Raw genomic sequence first — 23,897 nt, 5'->3', positions numbered from 1 at the left:
TTAATAGTGAGTGAGTGATGAAGTGCAACACTTTGCCACAGTATATAGTGCAATGACAGCTCTGCATGAAACGTTTGTGTATGGTCTATCTGTAAACATGCACATGAATTGACTACTGTTACAGACAATTCTGCCTGAATTCTCTAGGCATGTATTCAATTATATGATTGGCTTTTGAGTGCATGTATTCCAGTTATCAATGCCACCTCATCAATGTGCTGTGTAACACTGGGGCTACATGTGCAGTGTGATGTGCTGCAATAAGTATCTTTTTAGTGGCTACAACTGCAGCACATGGCACTGTTGTGTGAGTCACAGGTGGTTAAAACTGATGTGGATTTGTTTTAAAATGTTACTGCTACTGGGTTGTCCTGTGTCCTAATGTAAGAAATTCTTAACACGCACAACAGTAAAGTAAAAGTTGCAATATATTCAGATCAGAGTCCTGCATGGGTCCACTTTTACAGACCCACATCAGCTTGCACCTGTAAGGCTGGGTACCGAAACCCGACCTGTTACCTGCAATTATCCTCATATCAAATCCGGACCATCCCAGATCCATAAATATTAAAACCGAGATCTGGCCCGACCCGACATGTGATTAAACACAATGGCTACACAGTCACTTTTTAATGCTTAATCTTTTATTTGCTGGGCTAAATGTTTCTACGTAAAGGGCAGTGCTTTCACTGAAGTACATTCACTGAATTTCACAGATGCCAGTGTACACACATGGATAAGCAGTCGGTCACAGATAGTGTGGTGCTTTTTCTCTCTCTCATTAGTGCTTTCAAAATTGTCAATAAATGTCTTTTGAATATTCATTCTAAAAAAAACACATAAGTTCGAACCATTCAAATTTATATTTTTACGCGTTTTGTGCACAAGAGGCCAAATCAACACAGCAACGCAAGTACTTAAAAATATGTGCAAGTACTTATAGGTGTAGTGTGTGTGTGTATATTTTTTTACTTACACACAACACCAACAATAAAATACTGTCTCATAGCATAAAACCTTAATTATACCACCGATCTCTCTCGCTTCCTCTCCCTCCTCTCTATCTGCTCCGTGCTTTGTGTTTGGACAGTGGGATTGTGCGCATGTGTAATTGCCTGTGTGACATATTCCATGTGTACTTGCTTATCTGCTTGTCGATTTGGTTGGAATTGTGCATTAAGAAAGTTGTTTTTGTTATGGATTGTTATTATTAATTTATTTGACATTAAAAATAGGTCCACTCAACCTGCGGATGAAAAAAAAAAAAAATCTATCCTCTGCAGCACCTATAAAGTAGCCCAATTCCACAAGAAAAGTGGGACCTAGTCAACCCTGCTCCAAAGTTTGAACAAGTCAAATTCTTAACTTGGATAGGTTTAGGGGTATAGCTTACATTTGTAATGTGTCTTTTTAAATTTAGAGAAATCCATGAAATAGAAGTTTTGGTGTGATTAAAATGACATATCAGGTGATTAATTATTTGTAAACAGAATTATTTAATACTTCCTTTTTAAAGTAGTTTGGGTTCTACAAAGTAACTAGTATCTTTAGTTTTATCAATATCTAAAATCTTTAGATACTTTTAGCAGTGCACTTAACCCATTTAAACTTGAACTGCATGTAAAATATTCTTATTGTATTTTGTTTTAACCTGTATCATTGTTTGTGTGCCTGTGTTTGCTTACATGTTTTCCAGATAACATCTGGTGCCCCCAATCCTTGATCAGAGCTGATAAATGATGGGCATCTTGAGTTCATGAAACCTTCAAAATGACTTCAATATTAGGACTCCCTACACGAGGATCAGATGTAACAATCCTCATAACCAAGGTCCACTTGCATCCCCTTTGTGTGCTTGTGGAGTTCTGGGGAAAATTTAGCCAGTGGAGGGCTGCAGAATATGAGTGTCTGGCCAAAGAAATTCAGTCCCCTGAAAACACTTTATCAGAATCTGAAGGAAATTCTGGTGACCAGTGCTTGGTTCAGATTGATAGCACTTGGTATAGGTCCCGCATAGTCTCAAGAAATGGCTCAAACTACAGTGTGTTCCTCATTGACAAAGGGGTGACATTGACCACCTCCTCCAATAAGCTTGCATGGGGTAAGAAGAAACACTTCCAACTTCCACCTGAAGTGGAATTTTGTGTGCTAGCCAATGTTTTACCACTCTCGCCTGAGAACAGATGGTCTCCAGTGGCTCTGGAATTTCTGAAATCACTCTCTGGGAAGTCTGTCAAGGCACATGTGCAAGATGTTTTGTTGCCACACAGAACATTTCTACTGCACATCCCTTGCATATCCAAACAAATGTATGAGATGGGAATTGCCAAGAAGGTGTCTCCAGATGTGTTCCAGGAATATGTCCTTATGTCGCTACAGTCCCAAAGTGGAACTCAAGGGCCTCTAGGGAATGGGTGTACTCCGATGCTGGAAGGTGAGAGACTGCAGAAACAAGAGCAATTCATGTACCCAGAGCTGCAAGCAGGAACAGTGGAGACAGTCATAGTCACAGATGTGACAAATCCTCTAAGGATTTTTTGCCAGTTGAAAGTGTTCTCTCAAGAGTTGAGAAAACTCTCAGAACAGATCACACAGTGTTGTGAGGGAAGAAAGACCAATTGTGTTATAGGTCCAGAAATGATTGGGTTTCCATGTGCTGCAAGGGGAAGTGATGGCAGATGGTACCGCTCTGTTCTTCAACAGGTATTCCCAACCAACCAAGTGGTAGAAGTGTTGAATGTTGACTATGGAACAAAACAGTTGGTTCAAGTGGAGAATGTCAGACCACTGGCTACAGAGTTCTTCAGGATGCCTGTAGTGACTTATAATTGCTCCCTCCATGGACTCATTGACAAAGGGATTGTTTGGACAACCAGGCAGATCGACTATCTCAGAACACTCCTTCTGAGCAAGACAGTGATTGCCAAATTTGAGTACCAAAGCATCTCTGAGGGTGTTTACTATGTCACACTCTATGGGGATGAGAACACAAACATGAACAACTTGTTTGGTTCAAACTTGAGTTGTTCCTCAGAGAGTGAAAAAACACTTGAAGATTATGCCATTTGTAACACTCCATACAGGCGCCAGCATCCACCACCGCTAGAAAGATATCAAAAAAAGATGTTGGAAAAGGAAGAAAGGAAAGGAGTAGTAGAGAAGTTTCCAGCTGAAGACATGTCTCTCAACTCCTCACATGCTGCTGTTGTCCAGCATGTATCTGACCCATCAGAATTCTGGATCAAAACCCAGAACTATGCAAAAGAGTTGGATGAACTGATGGATGAAATATACCATCTGTACAAAGATTCAGTGAATAAAGTTGTAAGAAATCCTACAGTTGGCCTGTACTGTGCTTCCAAGGCAGAAGATGGTGACTTCTACAGAGCAACTGTGACTGAAGTTGGTGAGACAAAAATCAAGGTGTTTTTTGTTGATTATGGAAACACTGAAGTAGTTGATAGGAGTCACATCAGGATGCTTCCTGACAAGTTCAAAAAGCTGCCACGCCTGGCATTGAAATGCACACTGGCTGGTGTCAGGCCAAAAGATGAAAAATGGAGTCCCAGTGCCTGTGACTTTTTCAACACATCAGTAACAGACAAAGTACTAAATGTACATGTGACGGCAAAATATGATGAGAACTATGTTGTCCAACTAGCAAATCCTGAAGCAGAGGGAGAAAAAGATCTTGCTGTACTGATGTGTAGTTCTGATCATGCTGAAAGGGCTGAGACTTGGAGACCACTCAAAGCCAAAATGTCAGTGCAAACTGCTATTCTACCGACTGTACAACTTCCAGATGCCAGTCTCTCTGGAGTACAAATCAACAATGGATCATCTTTCCAGACCCAAAATGCAGTGGGCCTTGCCAGTAATCTAAGACAAACTCCTACCTTCAAGGAGCACATGTTCCCTACTGGAAGTGTCCTAGATGTCTGTGTGTCCTACATTGAAGGCCCAAACGACTTTTGGTGCCAGCTAGTACAAAATGCAGGATTCCTGAAATTGCTCATGCATGACATTCAGGCTTACTATGAAGGCAGCGAGTTTCAGCCTCCTGTAGAAACTGCTTGTGTCGCTCGCCACCCAGATACCAGAATGTGGTACAGGGCCCTTGTGATTCACAGACATGAAACGCCTCATGTGGATGTCTTGTTTGTTGACTATGGCCAGACAGAAACGGTCTCCCTCTATGACCTACGGAGGATCCGTCCACAATTTCTCACTCTTCAAGGCCAAGCTTTTCGATGCAGTCTGTTAAATCCTGTTGATCCCACATCTGCCACAAATGAGTGGAATGAAGAAGCAATAGCAAAGTTCCACAGCTTTGTTCAAACTGCTGCATCCAACTTTGTGATTTTGAAGTGTACCATCTATGCTGTTATGTACAGTGAGCAGAAGATTGTCTTCAACATTGTGGATCTAGAAACTCCATTTGAGAGTGTCTCTACCAGCATGGTCAATCTACTTAAAAGTGCACCTCCCAAGAAACCAGCTGCATCATCTTTCCGCCTGGACACATACTATTTCTCTACACACAATGTTAAAACTGGAACAGAGGAACAGGTCACGGTGACAAGTGTGAACAATGTCAGTCAGTTCTATTGCCAACTAGAGAAAAATGCTGATGTGATAAAAGATCTCAATATCAAAGTTAGCAATCTCTGTCATCAGCTTGAGAATGTAAAGCTCCCAAAAGTGTTTGGAATGTTATGCTTTGCAAAGTATACCGATGGACAGTGGTACAGAGGACAGATCAAGGCCACAAAGCCAGCGATTCTTGTTCATTTTGTGGATTATGGTGATACTATTGAGGTGGAAAAATCGGACTTACTTCCAGTCCCCAGAGAGGCTAATGACATCATGTCTGTGCCTGTGCAAGCCCTTGTGTGCAGTCTCTCTGATGTCCCTGCCGATGCTCCCGCTAAGATGAACAGCTGGTTTGAGACAAGTGTGACAGAATGCAAATTTCGGGCACTAGTAGTGGCTCGAGAACCTGATGGTAAACTGCAGGTTGAGCTGTATCACGGGAACACTCAAATAAATTCAAAAATCAAGAAGATGTTTCAGATTGAGATGGAGCATTCAGAAAAGGTGGTTGTTCACCAGGGATGGAGAGCACATGACACTACAAGAAATCCAACTCCAAAGAGTCTAAAAGCTGTTCCACAACAGGCTGAGGAAACTCAAACTGTCAGAAAAAATCTTTCTGACTCAAAACCAGCACATAAACGGGGGGATGTTGACAAGGATTCTAAGTCTGAACCTCAGCCTTCTCGCAGTCTTTGTGAAAATGGTCAGAAGGCAAAAGCTGCTCCATTAAGACTGTATCAAACTCCACACCAAAGGAAGGCAAGTGAAAGGACACAGAGTAATACAGAAAATGGGGTTGAGCCAGCAGCTGCCAACATCAAAGTAAGAAATGTGACTCTTCCTACAGAAACTAAACAGGTTGTCAAGTCTAAATCACCTGCCACAGAATCTCAGAATGAAAGCAATGTTGGGAAACTACCTAAACTTGCTGAATTACCCTCAAAGTCTATCACATCAGGCATGGAAGCAGAAGTGTATGTCTCCCACTGCAACAACCCATTGAGTTTCTATGTGCAACTTGTCAGAGAGGAGGATGACATATTCTCGTTGGTGGAAAAGCTCAATGATGCTAAATCCATCCCCCAAACCAACATCAAAGATGTGCAACTGGATGACCTTGTTCAAGCAGAATTTGCAGAGGATTCATCATGGTACCGGGCAGTTGTAAAAGAAATTCAGAGTAATGCGATGGCACTTGTCGAGTTTGTTGACTTTGGAAACACTACAATTTTGCCAGTTTCTAAGATAGGCAGACTCCAAAATTCCTTCTTGCAACTTCCCATGTACAGCACACACTGTATGCTGAGCCATGCATTGGCTCTTGAAGAAGAGAAGGTGATTGACCCAGAAGTGGTGTCAGCATTCAAAGAAGACATGGGTGGTAGTGGAGAAAAGGTGCTCAAGTGCATGTTTATCAGGCAATCTGGATCTGTGTGGGAAGTCAGTCTTAAAGACAGTGGTGAGGATATCATTTGTAAAGTACCTTCAAGATGTTCAACTGATTGTTCGGAAATTAACTCAGGAAAATCTGAACAACTGAAAGATATACCTGCCCAGAACTCTGACATCAGGCAGGTGCCAGAGATCTTACAGGAATCACTGAAATCCTGTTCGCTTTGTTACCCCAAACAAGAGCTTTCAGAGGGACAAAAGTTAGAGATCTACATCACAACTACAAATGACGATCAGACATTTTGGTGTCAGCATGCAGACCCAGAAAAGCTTGATAAGATAACATTTAATGTTGCAGAGGTTGGGGATTCAGCCAACCACAAAGTTATTGACCCAGGCTCTCTTTCCCCTGGTAGCCCATGCATTGCTCTATTTTCAGATGATAAGCTTTGGTACCGCGCAGAGGTTATCAACAAAGAAGGGGATGAGCTGTTTGTTTTCTTTGTGGATTATGGAAACAAGTCCAAAGTCAGTGTATCAGATGTGAGGGAAATACCCCATGACCTGACTGAAAGTCCTCCACAGGCATTTTTATGTGAGCTGGTAGGCTTGGATGCCTCAAGTGGATCCTGGGACAGTGGTGCAGTAGAAGAGCTGTTGGCACTCACAGTGGACAAAGCCTTGCAGCTGATTGTCACAAGAGTAACAAAAGAAGAAGGTCAAGTCAAATACGTTGTGCTGATAGAATGTGAAGGTGAAGTGATGAACAAGGCACTGACAACCTGGTGGAGGAGCTCCATGACTGAAAACAATCCTGTTGCAGTTGAACTGACCAATTCAGACATAAGAACACTGCAATGTGACGATACAGTGGAAGAGACTGTGCCAACAGAGGATCAGCTAGAGTGCCAAAACAAAGAGATTGATGCTTCTGTTACTTGGATTTACCCTCAAAGAGACCACAGTGAAGAACAGAGTGTAAAAGACCCTCATAACTGTCTTACAGAAAACGGGGTCCCAAAACTTGCAAGTAGTCCAAAGAACAGTAAAAGTTCTGTAGATAATGTTCATACTGATTCTCTTGATGTTTCTGAAGAGGAGGAGAGAAATCAGATTTCAAAAGAAGGCAATGTGAACTCTGAACCTCTAGTACTGAAAACCACAGAGAGCCTGACAAGTACTGTTTCCAAGGAAGGGGTGTATATGGTCCCTACTATGGTGGTGTCTCTAACCTATCCAAAATTCATTTTGACATGTGATGGTGGTATAGATGAAGCCAAGTTTACTCCTGAAACAGAGAAAGACACTGAGGAGGAGGTTGCCACAATGATGGACACTTTTGAACCTGATGACTTACAGTCTCAGTTGGATGAGAATCCTAAAGAGGCCATAGATGAGTCAGGGATTGCAATGACCGACTTGGAGTCACTGCCTGGAGAGATTGATTCCTACAACATTGATAGCAGCTTGGATGAGACCATGTTATCTACTGAAACCAACACAGGGATGGAAAAGGGGAATGTTTCAACGATGGACACTATTGGGCAAGATGACTTATATTGTCTGTTGGATAAGAACCCGACAGAGGTCGGAGAGGATTCAGGGATCACAACATTGGTCTTGGAGTCTTCATCTGGGAATGTTCATATCGACAACATGGAAAGCAGCCTTGACACCATTTTTGCTGGTAAGCAATGGTTTATTAATCTTTTTCATCTTTGTTTCTTGGTTATACGCATACCATCAAATAAGCAGCTTCTAAAATTAACCATTTGTAATTGTAAATTATGCAATTGTAGAAAATAAGTATAAAAAAACAGTTGTATCGTGCTCATATTGGCTTGTTAATGTCCATCAAAACATAACTGAGGTCGTATGTTGCTAGGCTGTAATGTTTTTTTGTTTTTTTTACTTTGCATTTCCAGATTCAACTCGTGAAAATGGGGATAAAGAAAGGGATGATTCTGTAAGCAGTACAACAACAGTGAAAATGGTAAATTATGCAACAATGCATATATAATTGGTATATACATGATGCATACTACAACTGACTTGGATAAATATTGGTACTTAATGAAATCTGGTTGGGTTTTTTTTTCGAAAGTTTCCTCGTGAAGACATTTGGCCAAGTGAGAGCCTTGATCCGTGTGAGACTATTGACGACACTTCTGAAGACTTTAAAGAGGTATGTGGAAATATCTGTATCACTAGGTTCTGTCTTAAAGTCTTCTTTAAAAAATACATTTAATTACTACTGAATGTAGTTGGTCTGTTGGCACGTTATGATTTTTTTAATGTTTCTGTTTGACTTGTGTGTTCTGTCACCTCAGACTGATTTAGTGCTGGCCTCCTGTGTACTTCCTGCGTCTGGTAAGGGATTAATTATGTTACTATGTAAAAATCAGTAAACATGCAACATTTTCAGGACAAGCAATTACATTATCCTTAAAAAAAACGTCCCCTTCAGGTAGCTTCATAGACAATAAGGCACTCTTTGAATTGGTGTATTTTAAGTGGAGATAAATGTGTTGTACTGTGACAGACTGTTGAAATAACTGATTGACAAGTGTAAATGTGATTGTCTTCACAGAGGCTAACTCTGAGCAGGACTTTGTTGCTGAAGGTGATGAACCAAAGGAAAATATGTCATGTGTTACTTCAAATGACAAGGTAATGTTCTCAAGAGCAATTACTCCTTTAGCTACTGTATGTTCCATGCAGAGGATTAATCTGTGTATGCTAGTTTTATTTTCTGATATTGATACAAGTCAGCTGTAAACACATTCCTCAGGCTAATGATGGATAATCTGTTCTGGTTTAGGACGACTTGATGACTGAAGAAGAGACTATGGGTCTTCAGGAGGACAAATGTTCAGGTACATTCCCCACAATATTTAGTTTGCCATATTGAAATGTATCGTAGTGACTATGAATAAAATGCCACTATTAGACTAAGTGGCCATTAACTGTGACTAATTCCTTAAAAAAATATAGCAATGTCAAAATGTGTTTGATTTGTTAATTAAACTCAATATTGATAAAGTTTTCCAATACAAAGTGCAAAACTGTGACATGGCAGTAAAAACATAAAAATAAAATCCCCCACTATCAGCCCCTTTAGCCCTGTTTTCACCGAGCGGTCCAGTATGGATCAGTACAGTTTGGTACGGTTTTGTTTCCACAGCCAACCGTAGTTACCGTACTTATATTTTTTTTTTGGTAAACCGGATGCTGATAGCCGCGTAAGCTACGTAATAGCGTGACATCATAGCAGTGCGACCCAGTATACCCCGCTAATAAATTCAACAAAAGAAGAACGCGACACAGTAAACAAAGAGCAACAATGGAGGACATCCAGCAATTCGTGGTCTTTTTCATTGGCTTGTGGTTCTTTGTTACAAAACACAATGAAGTTTTGTTTCAGACCAGGCTGTATGCCGCGAGGAAAAATACAGCCGTCCTTTATTACCGCTGTCGCACAGGAAGTGACGATTCTTTCGACCAATCAACGGACTGCAGTGTATAGCTCCAGCTTTTAGGGTCGGATTTGTAGACTTGGCACCCCAACAGAAGGGTAGCAAAAAGTAGGTCGGTACGGAACGCTGATTTGGGGACCTTTCCCGACTTTTGATAGTGGAAACGCCACAAAATGCGTGCCGTACCGTGAAGAACCGAACTGAACTGCTTGGTGGAAACAGGGCTTTTGTCTTGTTCAAGCCGCTCTACTGAACAGGTAAATAATGTGACAGTGCAAATAACCAGAGGTGATCTTTGGCCCATTAAAGTTATGCAGCCAAAACAAGAAGTCACCACAAGCGTAATGCACAATATGGCCCCTGCGTACTGCTTTAAAAACCTTTTAGTCTTTCCCTTTTCAACATGTGGACCCCAGGAAGAATAGCTGAGCTCTCTGGTACAGATAATGGGAATCCTAACAAATACAACAAGGAAAGAAAATACTTGTCAGTGAATAAAAACTTTAAAGAAATGCAAACTTGAGCCTTAATGTAATGAACGATTAATCAAGTTGTGCACATGCAGTGTGATACTTTTCAATAAGCAGGGAAGCACTCAGAAGCTTTTAGGAAACACATCTCTTTCTGAATCTGCAGACCCTCTAGCTGACACTGATGAAGCTGCCAGTGAGGGACACTCCTGCACAGCTTCTTCTCAATATCTGGTAATAGTTTAGCCAACACAATTCTAAAATTCAGCCTACAAACACTTCTCCTCTGATACGTGAATTCCGTCTCTTTTTGGCTGCACAGGATGATGGGGTGAAAGAGGTGACCTGTCCTGTTGAAGAGGCGTGTTTGACAGATTTCTGCCCAGGTAAAGTGAAATAGATATTCTCACCATGAACCACATCAAGTTGCTGTTTGGTAGATGGGAGAGTATGCTTTTTATTTCTAAGTTTATCCTTCAGTGTATCAATGATTTGTGTCCTTTGGACTGCAGATTTTAATGAGCCAAGTGACGGAGAAGTCTCCAGTACACAAGACGATTGTCACTACTGTGTGACAGCAGAGGAAATGGTAATTTCAACACACTCAGTTTCCCAATGTAAGGTACTTTATCAGTGTATTTATGCTGAGTTTCAGGCTATGTGATGTAGTAGTGAAAGCCTAGGTTTGCTAAAACTTACTCTGGATTTTAAGTCCTAATATGTTTTAAATTGGCTGGCAATCAAAGCGGCATTCACAAAAGAATCCCTGTATCATAAAATAAGTCTGGGTGTTAACTGGGTATGTTCCTAGGTGACTAATTTCAAAGTCAATTTAATGCCAATTTAAATTCAGACTGGAGTGTGGTTAAAGGTTAGCAGTGCTAGCACCAGCACTCTTCAGCATCCAGATGCCTGTCCTGAATGCGGTAACACATTGCTCTTGTTGATATGCCGGGTTAATCTGACAAAGTCTTCAAACAACTTCACCTCCGTTTTCTAGATCAAAGTACTGCTAAACCGCTCTGCTCATACGATGGTGTTTTCCCTGACATTCGTTTGGGTTGGTGGCCCACAACCCAAAGACACGGCCTCCCTCCACCCCAAAAGAAGTCACAAAATACTTTTATGTGCATTCGTTATGTTTCAACAGAGCATGACAATTTTTTTTTTTGCGTTTCACTGGCCTGTTCAGCCATTTGAGAAAAACATTTCCAGAATGCCAGTACGGTTTCTTACCTGTGATTGGGATTCAGCCTACATCCATCTGAGTCTGAGTGGGAAAATGTCCCGAAAATTAATTATCCAATAAACCAACTAGTAATTCTGATGTCAACTAGTGAGAATGACAGATCGTTGAGTTGGCTTGTCGCGCACATACCTAAGGTTGTGGACTAAGTTGTTGCCGACATGTCTTATTTGACATTTCAACATATAATGTACATTTCCAAAGAACTAATCCCAGTATTACAAAATTAAAACGCATGACCAATAGCAGGAAGGTTGGGTACTTTTTAATGGGTTGATGGTAGTATTTAGAACCATTTGTGGTAGCTTGACATTCATCAAGAAAAGTAATACTCAAACATTGTTTGAAATATAGGCCTGGTTTCCACACCATAATGCTGATATTACATGTGAAGTACTTAAGTTCTGGGAACTTAAATTTAATCTCTTTCTGCCTTTTTGCACTAAAATGGTGCATTTTCTTCAAATTAGGTCCAAAGAGAATCTCTTGTTTCTTGTACAGAGCTTCCTCATGAACAATCAGTTGGTGAGTAAATACACTGTAAAAGGGCAATGAAACATTCTGCAGGTTAAAAAGTGTGATTTATAACAAATGTCAAACAGTTATTGGTCCTCTTGATCCCAATGATATTTGCTTTTTGTGTCCTGTTTGTCTAAAAATATGTACTGTGCATGACATGAAGAAGATCTGAAGTGTGATTGTAATTATCTTCACAGAAGCTCCCTCAGAGCATGATCTAGAATGTGGAGACATTTCCCTCCAGGATGAGGCCTTGAATAGCAAGGTAAAGTGACCTGATTTCTGTCTATAGAGAATATGAATACAATGTTTAGCTTTTAAGATTAGTTTTCAATGAGGTGGTCTGTTTCAGAATAACTCAATGACTGAAGACAAGCCCGTGGCTCTGCAGGAAGATGAACTTTCTGGTTTGTTCTGTTTTCTTGGTTGTTTGGATATGAAGGTTAAATTAAAACATCTTTGACTGTTACTATATTAACCATTTGCATACTTTAAAGACAAGTTTACTTTAGTTACAATGAACCAATGTCAAATTTGAACACTGCATCCATGAGATATTTTTGTCGTCTGTTTTTGTGTTTACAGCTCTGCCAACTGATTCGGAAGTCTTCTCAGTTTCCTGTCCAGATCTGGTAAGAGAGATAAATCGACACACGACATAAGAAAAACATGTGACACTGACAAGTGAAAGGTTCCTTTGTTGCTTTTTTAGAATAACCTGGTTGAAGAGGTGACCTGTCTTGTTGGGGAGATCTGTCTGACAGACATCTGCAGAGGTATCAGACTGGATAACCGAAATGTGCCAGCACTGCAATTTAAGCTGCAGAAAGAGATCAAATTCTGTTGGTTTGAAAGCCTGATGATATTAATACTTCTTTGTTTTGAAGAACCACCAAAAGACACAGAAACAGAAGACAGAGAGCAGATGGTGCAAACACCCCCCGAACAAAAAGAGGTAACTGTGTGTATGAGGGCTGGGATTCGCAGATATGCTACATGATACATGGCCCATAATAACCATATCATGATATCACAACAATACAATAACACAAGAATACAGAAAGCCCCTTAAAAGGTTCAGTGCAGGATTAATGTATTCACTGATGTTTGGTGTCAGTTTCACCTCTTTTTGTGCTTCATTACTTTAATTCCTTTTTTCTGCTGTCCAGCATTATCTCGCTGTGCTCTTCTTTTTGTCAATTAACTTCTGTTCACTTTACCGTCATTCATGTTAATTGCACCACTGTGAGGAGGCGGTGTGATGAGGCAAATTGCCAGGAAGTCTGTTTAAACCTGTTTTGTATTTTTATTAACATGTAGATTTTGTGTGACCAATGATTTGACAGTTCTGTCCACAGATAAGGAGAACAGTCTATCACCCCATTCATATTTTGTCCCACCCAGAGTGTTAAACTTCAGGAAGAGATGTTGCCTAATTTGTGTGAATTAAGTATCTCATGCTCAAAGTAGTACTAAAATTCCCCATTAAGTACTACATTTTCCAGATTTTAATTCCAGTGTTTCTGTGATAAATGTAAATTTTGTAATGTATACCCAAAATACTTTAATTAAGCATTATCTGAGTATTTTTATATAATGTTTTTATTTTCTCTTTCTGTACAACATTTCAAATGTCTGATGACTCATCCTTCACTGGGGGCGTTTAGTCGAATCTAATGATCCAATCAAATTCATCCCAATGTCATGTCCCGCCTTCTATCTTGTGATTGGTTCTATCCCATTTCAGGTGGAAATGCGTCACAACACAGCAGTTAGACTCTCTTGAAGTTGCGTTTGATGGCGATGTTGAAATGTGAAGCCTTTGTCATGTAGATGGAATGTGTGAGGGGGTTAGCAGTGTATGCATACGCTGTACAAAAGAAGTGGATGTAGCCATGGTGATGTTACCTACTTGTTTTTTTAACCCAACCCTTGGTACTCATCTGGTAGGCTGTCACCATCATGGTATTTTGAAACCATAAAAGGTCATGATGATGAAAGGGTAGATAAGCCTGTGGTATCTATTTCCTGGTCGATAAGCATCAGTGGTAACAACCTGTTTGTCACAGAAGACACGACCTAAATTGCACCGGCTATATCCTTGATCTCTTGATTCTGCTCCAATTGGTTCCTTAAATTAAAGAATAAACATCATGCTATATTGGAGAAGACTTTAAACTAGTGATTAAAACCTGAATGAAAATGTCAACGGAAGTATTGACTTAACTGTAGAAGTGACAAATGTTAGTTGTTTTTGCAACCACTGAAGTCTCCCGCTGATGGCTTTTAGAGGGATTGCAGGCTTCAGGCACTTCCACAGTGCCTTAAATGTTGTAAGAAGAGGCTCCTTCTAGTGTAGTGTCTGTGGCTGTAGATTTGCTTACACACAATGTTAATCAGGCACTCATGATCTGTTTGTATTTCAGTGTTTGGACTTGTGCCCTTGACGCTCAGTAGGATCGTAGGTTGCCCCAAATAATGTGATTTGGACTTGTGTACAGTCCAGTACATTTGCAAAAAAAGGGCCACTTTAATTTTAACCTTGAGAATGTTAATAATTGCACTCATATCCTGGTATTATTGTTGATGTGAATATGATGATGATTCCACTAAACATGACAAATGTAGTTCTCAAATTCCACATGATTCTCACAATAACCAGGTTTCTGATCTTCTTTGTCTCATCTTAGCCGTTGCTCTTCTGTGAGAATACTGTATTTTCTACTCAAGCTAGCTGCCAGTGCTGTCATAATAAGGATATGAGTGCACATGTGAACACTTGTTGTCTAAGCTTTGTTGATGATTTTTCAGGATTTCAATGATGGTATGATGGAGGAAAAAACATCCTCTTCTGATGACAGTTTTGGTAAGTGATGATATAAATAATACGTTGAATTCAGCTTCAGTTCACGACTCCATCTTGCTCATTTCCCATTGCAGGATTTAATCTACATAAATGTACAAGTTCTGCATGCAATTTAAAAAAAGATAACTTACTTCCTTAGAAGATCAGCTGTTGAAGATCACTCATCTCTCTTTGAAGATAAATGATGGTTCTGCAGATTCTCTGCCTGTTGAGCGGCAGTCAGAGGAGTGACAACCTTCTGTTCCCTTCACGAGTCTTTATCAGAGACCTAAAACAGAAATGTTTCTACTGTTCTTTTCTTTAAGTTGTAAAAACAAAAAACAGACTCAAGTTCTTTCTTTGTTGTGTTCCTTACTCGATGGCAGTCTTGATTATTGGATTTACCTGCCAGGTTGTCTTTATCCTTTGGCCCATTGGCTGATTTCATTGTTCACATGAAACAAAAACACATCGTTAAAAGTGCCACTGTACAACAACAGCAGTCATTATCTCAAGATTTTGTTATTGGCACCTGCTCAGCCTTACTTTGGGCACTGTTGTGTGACAGATGATCTGTCCTGATAAACTGATGCGATGCTTTGAAAGGAACTGAATCTTTGGTTTGATATAAAAAATGCAGCAGTTTTCAAGAAATGGCCGTGTGTTTTGTGTGGATTCATGCACGTGATGAAGCTGTATTTATGTTTGCACAATAAATATCTTTAAAGAGCCAAGGAGACGAGTCTGTTGTTCTTTTATGTCCCCTTTGTTGGTGAAGCTGAACATACAATATGTGTGATGGTTCTTTTTCTGCCCCGAATTAACAAATAATCACTGTAAGAACTTATTGACACTGCTTCTTTGCCTCTGATCATATAATAGTGTACAGTGTTTTATCAAATAGTGATGGTTTGAAAAGGGTCCAACCTTCCCATTTATCAGTCGTACCAAAAAACTAGTTAACCTAATTTTTTCTAAACTGGAAAATCCACCCTTTAAAGGTCACATGCCCAAAGTATGAGAAAAGTCCATCCTCCCCCTCTATTGCCTGCTCCACTTTTCAGAAACGTGTGATCAAATCAGAGACAATAAATATTAATGGATGAAGCCTGAGTGACGTCAGCCATCTGTTAGGAAGGAGGATCATCAGTAGCAGCCGCCATGCTGGACGTCCTGTCTCAGCCTAACTTTCAGTCAACATAACAACAGGCTGAGAGCTGGAGCTGAGGTGGATTTTAAGCCTCCTGATTAACTGTTACATCATGCCCACCTGTCAATCACGTACTGCTTCAAAAACTGGCTTTTTTTGGCTGGTGTGTATCTGACTTCTGGGTTCTCTTGGTGCCAGCCTCAAGTGGTCACTTGAAGAACTGCAGGATTTTGCTCTTCCGCATTGGCTTCATTTTCCAACACCAGAGGTTGCCACTTGGCTCAAACAGGCCAATTGGAGATTTTCCCTTCATGACATCACAAAGGGCAGTAACCCCTCCCCTAGGTAGGTGACTCTCCCACAGCTAGGTGTTTGTTCTGCCCTCTGAGTCTGCCTTCTACCTGTAAACAATCAGGCATGGAGCGAGAGAGCCAAAGCCACCCAAGCCCTTCCAGAGAGGGGCTGGGTTACACACAGCTCATTTACATATTTAAAGGTACAGACACAAACAGTCTGTTCTGAGCAGGGCTGAAATAGAGGGGTTTATAGACACGATCAAATACAGGATCAGAGTGGATTTAGTACAAGAAACTTTACATGTGTTTATAGGAACTCTTAAGAGTTATTTAAACTGGTTGAAAAGGAGAGAAACAAATAATATGTGACCTTTAATTTAAGTGTCAGACATTGTGTTTGTATACAACCCAGGTTTATTGGATTTATGGTGTGTATAAATGGCACATATTTACAAAGTATAAAAGTAGAAGGCTGTCACAGTGACTCAGGATGAACAGTGTGAACACTGAGTTATGGCACGTTTGTTTTTAGTGTTGGTGGAACCCTTAAAATTAAACTCATTTGCTAAGATGGCTATCTACTTAATTTAATTATACATTTTTGCTATCATTGGTAGCTTTTAACAATGCCCATTTCAAGCCCATTGTTTGGACATATTCTCATTCAAGGCCTGGTTACATAATCACACAGCAATCATAGTATAACTTGTCTCTGTTGGAAGGTCATATCCAAAAAGACAAAGGAAAATTTGTGTGAAATAACATAATCTCAGTCTGCTAAAATAGAGTCCAAAATCAGAAAGATTAAAGGAGTTTTCATTGAGGTGATAGTGAGAAGAAGCATTCAAGCTGCTCATATGCAACATTCAGGCCTCATGAAACGAACACTGATCGTTGTATGTGTCCAGACAAAAAAGTCTGTCCTAATGGTGAGGTAGACATGATCTTTCCTTTCCATTACTACATTAAAATGTTATCCTCAGTCTTTACGCAGTGCTGAGTAGACCTGGCCTATCCTTCTTGGACCGTTCCACTGAGTCCCACGCAGCAGGAGATGAAAGCTGACGACCAGAGTCCTCTGTATCTTCTGCTGTTTAAATGGCAGACTGAAGCACGGTAACGTTCGTTCCTTGAATTAGGTTTTCATCTTGCCCATCAATCAGAGGATCCCACTGGTTAAAGTTTTTATCAAGGCCTGTAAAAAGCATGATAATGTTCATTCAGGACTGCAGCACAAAATGTGCATTTCTGCTCTTTACATGACACAGACTTGTGATGCACTGCAGGAAATATCAGTACTATTCATACCCAGATGGCGTTGCAGAAAGGCGAGGGTTGCTCTGTTGCTGAGGTCTAATGCGATCTCTGGGTCGATCTCTCCCTTCAGCTTCATCAGCTTCCCGATCCAGTTGCCCGTCAGGAAGGTGAAGTCTGGGAAACTCTGGTGGACTGTTCCACTGAAGGACAACAAGAAGACACGTCAGGGGAAACCTGACTTTCAGGGGAGTAACAGACTTTCACACCATCAATAACACTTTGTATCCATTGAATCAACTTTCATTTCTACCTGATTGTGATCATTTTTCTCTGAATGACGGCCGAGTCCAGCTTCTTCATGCGGCTGATGTTCCCCGCCCACTGAAACTTCTCTGAGTTGATGAAGAAGATCGGCTGCTTCACCCGTGCAAATATCTCATCGTCTAAAGGGAACATCCAGGAGTCCAGTGCAATGCCACACCTTAAACAAGTGGAGGTCAGAGAAGGTTGTCGTAAAACACAAAGAAGATAGATATTACTTTAATAATCAGATCTAAAACTTGGTATTGAGCTACATTTCACGATAATATACTGATACAAAAAAAAGATTGTTTTCCAACAAAATAGAGAAATGAAGATTGGATGAACACTGTAAGTCCACATACTTGAATTTAACCTCTTTGCACAGAGCTTCAATCACTGTTGCTCCACCAAATGAATGTCCCATCACAGCTATCCTACACATATCCATGGAGTTCTGTCGGCCAGGGGAAATAAAAACATGGTGAAAAACAAGATCACTGAAAAAATCACCCTTAACTGTCACCCAGGTACAAGGACACGTTTGAAAATATGAAATATCTTCTCTTCTTAATCATTTAAAGAGGTTCAGCCTGCAGTAATTGCCAGGCTCTTTGCTCATAGTCAGACATCAGATGTCTAAACCCAGACTTAAAAACTCAAAGGTGATAATAAAAAAAGTTTACCTCCAAAGTTGTCCAGTCAAACTCTGTTTGCAACACATTCTGCACTGCTATTCCTGAGTTGATTTCAGAGAGTTTGTCCAGAGCAAGAATGCATTCATCTCCTCTCTGTTTCACCTATGAAAGACAACAATGATTCATGTCAGTGAGGAGAAGGGGAAAATAAGTCCCTACTGAAATGGTTTCACATGAATCTCAAACTTTGAAACACAGTCTCAACATAAAACAGAGAAGTATTTCAAAACAAAGCCAGCATGAAATGCCACCGTAAGAGAGAGGAAAGTTACTTATGTGAGACAGAAAAAAAAAAAAAAACACATGACAGGCTGAAGAAACAAGGATGTGGTTTGGTTTGGTTAGTGAGTCTAAGTTCAGATATGTTGTAATGCAGCTGCTGTCATTCAACAGTGAACTGAATGCTTCTCACCTGTCTATTCCGAAGCGGGAATTCGCTCTCCCCGTGCCTCAGACTTCTGTAGTACATCCACTCTATAACCAGGTTGTCTTGAGCTGAGGCGGATGTGTTCGGCACGTTCTCACTGGCCTTTTCAGTCTCTGTTTTCTCACGGTAATAATACGTAGCTGACGCTGACTGGTCTCTGAATGCCAAAGAAACACACAATATGAAATGTTTAAAAGTCACATACATTACATACATACATATATTACTGCAATTCTTTTTTCAGAGTACCGATGAACCTTGACACCTTTGAATCGATTTATTACGATTTTACAATTCATTTTTACAACCCTACAGCTCACTTATATTTAAAGGTACAGACACAGAAACTGTCTGCTCTGAGCAGGGCTGAAATAGAGGGGTTTATAGTAATGATTAAATACAGGATCAGAGAGGATTTATAACAAGAAACTTCACAGACATGTTTTGGGGAGCTCTGAGACTTATTTAAACTGGATGAAAAGGACGGTAATATGTGACCTTTCAATGAGTAAAAACCGGCTGAATAAATAAATGTACTGTAACATTGACAAAGGATGGACTTCTATTATTGTATTATTTGCTTGTATTTGTACGTTTCCACTTAAAAGTAGTCTTGCAAAAGCAAAACAAAGTTGAACAAAGATTAAAAATAACTCCCATTATGTTAGATGTAAATACTGGGTAAGCATGAGATCACATTTTCCATCCTGTTTTGTGTTTGGTCAGTGACTAAGCGTACTAATTTGGCAGTGTGACAACAACAACACTGGCTGAGCGTCTGGACTGACCTCTGACCATGCAGCATGTGTAACATAGACTGTCCCGTGTCACAGCTTTGAAATACGTCACAACACAAGCACATGCAGTTCGGCCTTCACCCAGCTGCTAAAATTCAGTGGAATACCACTTCAGTCCACATTGAGCGACAAACTGTGGCCATTATGTTCATCTCCATATGGTCCCCTTGTCTCTATACTGAAAAGAAATGTGATGAGCTGGTTCGTACTATTGTCCAAACACCCTTTCCATTCCTACTCCACAGATAAACAGACAGCCGCTTGCAGGAGGGACTGACCTCTGTTATTGTTTGTTTGGCTACAGTTCAACTAGAATTTCCTCCAACCAACACGTGACATTAGTTTCTAATTTTAGTGTACGTATACTGTACACAAGCCTACAGTTTGAATAGCTGAAGATTGAATACACCATGAATTACAACTCCAGTTCTATTTGAATTACTGCCACACAGACAATCTGGTTTCTGCTTACTTCAAGAGGCTCCCTTCATTTGTAAAATAAATAAATCCACAATAAGAGAACATATGAGTACATTTAATGAAGTTAATAATGTACTCGTACCTGTGTTCCACGGATGCCACAATGAAGCCCTGAGAGGCAAGTTCTGCACATATAGCTGAATACAAAGTCCTGAGAAAACACCAAGGAGACGTCCATTAGACTTGTCACTGAGGCTTATACTCTGGTGGAATGACCAATTGATGATGAGCAAACATCTAAGCAGTGTTAAGATTGTTTTTTTTTTATGTGTATACCTAAAGGCTCCGAGGCCGTGAGAGAAGACAACCACGGGACATTTCTCTTTTGATTTGAATGGAGCATCCAAGTAGGCTGGGATCTTAAAGGACCCTGTAAGACACAGATTATAAAAAACAAAAGATTTAAACAGCACAATAACATTGTTAAGAAGCATTACAGACATTGTACTGTAGAGTATGAGGACTTTATAGTGCTGACGACTATGACTATCATGCCCACACATTTCTACACTAAGACAATGACACCAACTTACAGAATTTAAACTAACAAGAGTGGGATTCATTTAAATCCCAGTAGATATGTTTGCTTTTGTTGATGTCAAAGTTATTTTTGCCTCTTATAGAATTTAAAGGGCAGATTGATTACATGGGTCCTCTCTGTAAACATAACATTTCAATAATTACATTTCTTTTGCACAAGCAAAACTCTGAATTTATCCAGGATCAATCGTTCACAGATTATTGAATATGTCATATATTAACAAAAACCTGTGCAGAAATTGCTCATATGGTAGTATGGAAAGCCTGGAGAGAAGATTTTACACCAGTAAGAGAACTAATGGGAGGTAAATTACCAAAGAGGTAGTTGAAAATCTTTTCACTGAGAGACCTGTTGATTTTCATGAAGTCTGCGAGACCGTTAAAATATTCCCTACATGGCACCCAGTCTGGTTTCTCTGCTTTTTCCGTCTCCTGACAAGGATAGTAGAGCCGGAAGAAGCTGCCCTGTAAACAAGACAGAGTGAGGAGTTTATGCAGCAAAACGTACACACTTTGTTTTGTTATGGAATGACCTGAATGTCCCAAATGGGATTACATTTCTCATACACATACTGTTTGTCTATCATGTTGAACTTTGGAACTCTTGTCCTCGTTGAACCGAGGCAAGATTGACCAATGAATGGAAGTGGGAAGTGATTGACAACTTGTTACAGAATTAACAGCTTTATAGCAGACGTATCTAAGCTTTCTGCTGCCAGTGTCTCATATCATTTTTTATGTGTGGTAATCCAGTGTAAATAGTTCAAACATGGTGCTACTCTTTACAAAAAACGTATGTATGAAATGTCATAGAATTACTAAGACCATACTGTAAAGTTTTACATCTTAAACAGATCATGATCTCCATTTCAGTTTTATCTCAGTTTTAAAGTAATCTTCCTTTCTTTAGTAGTTACTTTTGTCTTATTTGTCATTGTTTTGGGAAGAAGAAATTATGTTACACCGCCACTCCTATATAAAACATGTCATATCCTAATCAAACAATATACTTTTAAAGGATTTTTATACACACACAAAGTGTATGTATGCTGGCTTTACCTTTTCAGTGTGGTCCATCATGAAGTCAGTACATCCCACAGCATGGGGGCCCTTGGCAGGAGGGATCCCGAGATGATTACTGCAGGCATTGCCCATGGTGAAGAAACTGAGCGTGTATCTCTTCTGGTCTGTTAAATACCAAGAGACTTGCTCCATAAAATGCATACAAGGGAAGCAATGACTAAGCACTGACAAGGAGGACAGTCACACGTATTAAGAAGTGGTTTTTTGTCACATGTTGTCAAGGTAACAAGTACTACTGTAAAGCTGCTGATATTGAGTTAAGGAAGTGAATATTGACATGTCAGTAGATTATGAATACAGTTCTGAATAAAACTCTTACAGCATCAAAAACACGTTTCTAACATGAGTAATATCTTGTGGTTTTGAATGTGTGGGGACATGTGTCTGCTGTCAGTTTTCACCAGGTGTTTGAATTATTACTTATTATTAACTCAAAAGTAACAAAAACATCGTTAGAATCTGTGTGGTATGACAGACAAATCCATAATACTTCAACTCATTATTATCAGATTATGTAACTAATTTCACGAGTTAAAATGTAGATTCACTGTTTGCTGTAACCTCGGCTGACCTTATAGCAGTAAAGGAAATGTATAGGTAAAAAAAAAAAACATACCTGTTCTTGCCCACTCGCAAATCCGCTTGACTAAAAACTGTACAAATCCCCCATGAGAAAACATAGACCTCAGTAGCTTCACAGCCAAGCTAACAATTGCATTTTCTTGTTAGCTGTTAGCCACAAAAACACAAATGATAAGAGTTTAACAAAAAGTCAAACCGACTGTAGATACAGAAGCACCAGGGTGGCAGAGTTACCACATCAGTTGCGCAACATTTTCACGAAGTCATCTTTACTTTCTGAGATAAATGAAACGGCTTGAGTCACTTAGGAGTGGTTTGACAGCTCGTTAAAGTTGGTGTTTAGTTAGCCACCGCTAGGTTAGCATGGGAGGGGTTTAACCGCAGAAGTGAATGGTGATTGGTCGGTTCGACGTTTAAGCCCCGCCCCCTATCCGCCCCCAGACAGACAACTTACATTCACACAGAGGTTGTTGCATAACCTCCATCGATAGACTCCATACTATGTTCTAAATTATTAAACAATAAATGTATTAAATTATTATAATTAAATATTATAATAATTATTAAACAATAATATTAGAAACACAGATATGTAACCGTCCCTTCAGCTAGATGTTTTTTGGTCGTCTTTGTTTAATGATTCACAGCGGGAGAAATAATGGAAGATGTGTGATAAATACTGTATCAATAATAAGCCTAAGGAAGTGTCTTACAAAACATTACATCGAATCTACCCAGCCAAACAGGTGTTAAAAAGATTACGTGATTTATGTGACTCTTGAGCAAGATTTCTCATGTTTTCATTCACTGTGTTTCAACAAGAATATTTAGATAAGATGAAGCCAAATTACATTTAAGATGGATGTTGACATTAAGGAGTTTGATGTACTTAAATCCAGATAATATTGGAAATGAAATGCTGTATCAACTCAGTATTTTTTGGAAAATTCAATATTCATATGAACAATTTGACTGAATCCCAACTTTCCTTTACTTTATAAATGAACGGAGACAATACAGAACTTTTGTATTAAATAATAAGAATAAAGCTATTAAAACATTAAGAATATTGAATGACTATGAAATGAACATGAGCTCAGGCATGGTGAATGTAACTTCGTTGTTTATATGTATGATTATGTATTTTCTTCTGCGTCCAATGTTTTTATGTAATATTGTAAAAAAAAAAAAAAAACACAGTTTGTTAATAAAAAACGACATACAAACTAGGACAAGGGTTTGCTGTCAAGTACCATGTTATAGGCATTTCTTCACCTGGCTGTCCTCCTGAGTGTTTTGTAAAAAACCGGAAATACAGGTCTAGCAAAGCGAGTCTGTTACCGCCTGTGGCCATGTACACTTGCTGACAGTAATTGGTGTTTTGATTGAACTTAACTTTTCAGGAACTTCTTGCAATAAACTGAGCTCTTTTACGAGCGATGCCAAAAACGAGTTTGTGATGTTTTTTTTTTTAACCGTCTTTATTGACAAATTTAAAATATACAAAAAATGTTTCTACAAACTCTTAAAGAGGATAAACATGCAACAGCAAAATACACAGGAACAAGTTAATTCAAACACAAATCAAGACTAGGGGGGATTTTAAAATTAAATAAATAAAAATCAAACTTTTCCAAAAGAAAACATCAGGCAAACGTAAGCAGACAACAAACTGGAGTAAGGACAAAGAAATTCAACAAGGGCCAGAAATCAAAACAAGAATTTCGATAAGTCAGCACTAAT

The 23,897-nt window shown here is 39.6% G+C and overlaps 2 protein-coding genes across 2 annotated transcripts; one reads left to right on the top strand and one right to left on the bottom strand.

Annotated features, from left to right (window-relative positions):
• The first annotated feature begins 1,770 nt into the window (after nt 1-1,770).
• Nucleotides 1,771-15,278, top strand: tdrd6 (tudor domain containing 6). Its single transcript, XM_061052558.1, has 17 exons — nt 1,771-7,675; nt 7,914-7,981; nt 8,093-8,173; nt 8,319-8,358; nt 8,579-8,658; nt 8,810-8,864; nt 10,101-10,168; nt 10,257-10,320; nt 10,447-10,523; nt 11,651-11,705; nt 11,897-11,964; nt 12,052-12,106; nt 12,285-12,331; nt 12,412-12,475; nt 12,587-12,654; nt 14,511-14,565; nt 14,705-15,278. The coding sequence occupies exons 1-17, from the start codon at nt 1,771-1,773 to the stop codon at nt 14,794-14,796; spliced, it is 6,942 nt and encodes a 2,313-aa protein (XP_060908541.1). The 3' UTR covers nt 14,797-15,278.
• A 1,071-nt stretch (nt 15,279-16,349) lies between these two features.
• pla2g7 (phospholipase A2, group VII (platelet-activating factor acetylhydrolase, plasma)) lies at nt 16,350-22,493 on the bottom strand. Its single transcript, XM_061052559.1, has 11 exons — nt 22,189-22,493; nt 21,549-21,676; nt 20,804-20,954; nt 20,226-20,319; nt 20,032-20,100; nt 18,658-18,829; nt 18,234-18,347; nt 17,913-18,004; nt 17,558-17,728; nt 17,299-17,447; nt 16,350-17,185 (listed from the first exon to the last, which is right to left on the bottom strand). The coding sequence occupies exons 1-11, from the start codon at nt 22,250-22,252 to the stop codon at nt 17,085-17,087; spliced, it is 1,305 nt and encodes a 434-aa protein (XP_060908542.1). The 5' UTR covers nt 22,253-22,493; the 3' UTR covers nt 16,350-17,084.
• Nucleotides 22,494-23,897: the final 1,404 nt, after the last annotated feature.

The sequence above is a fragment of the Labrus mixtus genome, chromosome 12 (genome assembly GCF_963584025.1).
Source record: "Labrus mixtus chromosome 12, fLabMix1.1, whole genome shotgun sequence".
Taxonomy (NCBI): domain Eukaryota; kingdom Metazoa; phylum Chordata; class Actinopteri; order Labriformes; family Labridae; genus Labrus; species Labrus mixtus.
Note: the sequence above shows the minus strand (reverse complement) of the source record. Positions and strands in the feature narration are given on the sequence as shown.

Bases quoted from the DNA above. Each gene is read 5' to 3' on its own strand.
- tdrd6 (XM_061052558.1), top strand. From the start codon at position 1,771: ATGACTTCAATATTAGGACTCCCTACACGAGGATCAGATGTAACAATC. The intron at 7,982-8,092 runs GTAAATTATGCA...TTTTTTCGAAAG, and splicing joins GTACAACAACAGTGAAAATG to TTTCCTCGTGAAGACATTTG. The intron at 8,659-8,809 runs GTAATGTTCTCA...GTTCTGGTTTAG, and splicing joins GTGTTACTTCAAATGACAAG to GACGACTTGATGACTGAAGA.
- pla2g7 (XM_061052559.1), bottom strand. From the start codon at position 22,252: ATGTTTTCTCATGGGGGATTTGTACAGTTTTTAGTCAAGCGGATTTGC. The intron at 20,320-20,803 runs GTAATTTACCTC...TGTGTCTTACAG, and splicing joins GATTTTCAACTACCTCTTTG to GGTCCTTTAAGATCCCAGCC. The intron at 17,448-17,557 runs GTAGAAATGAAA...GTTGTCCTTCAG, and splicing joins AGAAAAATGATCACAATCAG to TGGAACAGTCCACCAGAGTT.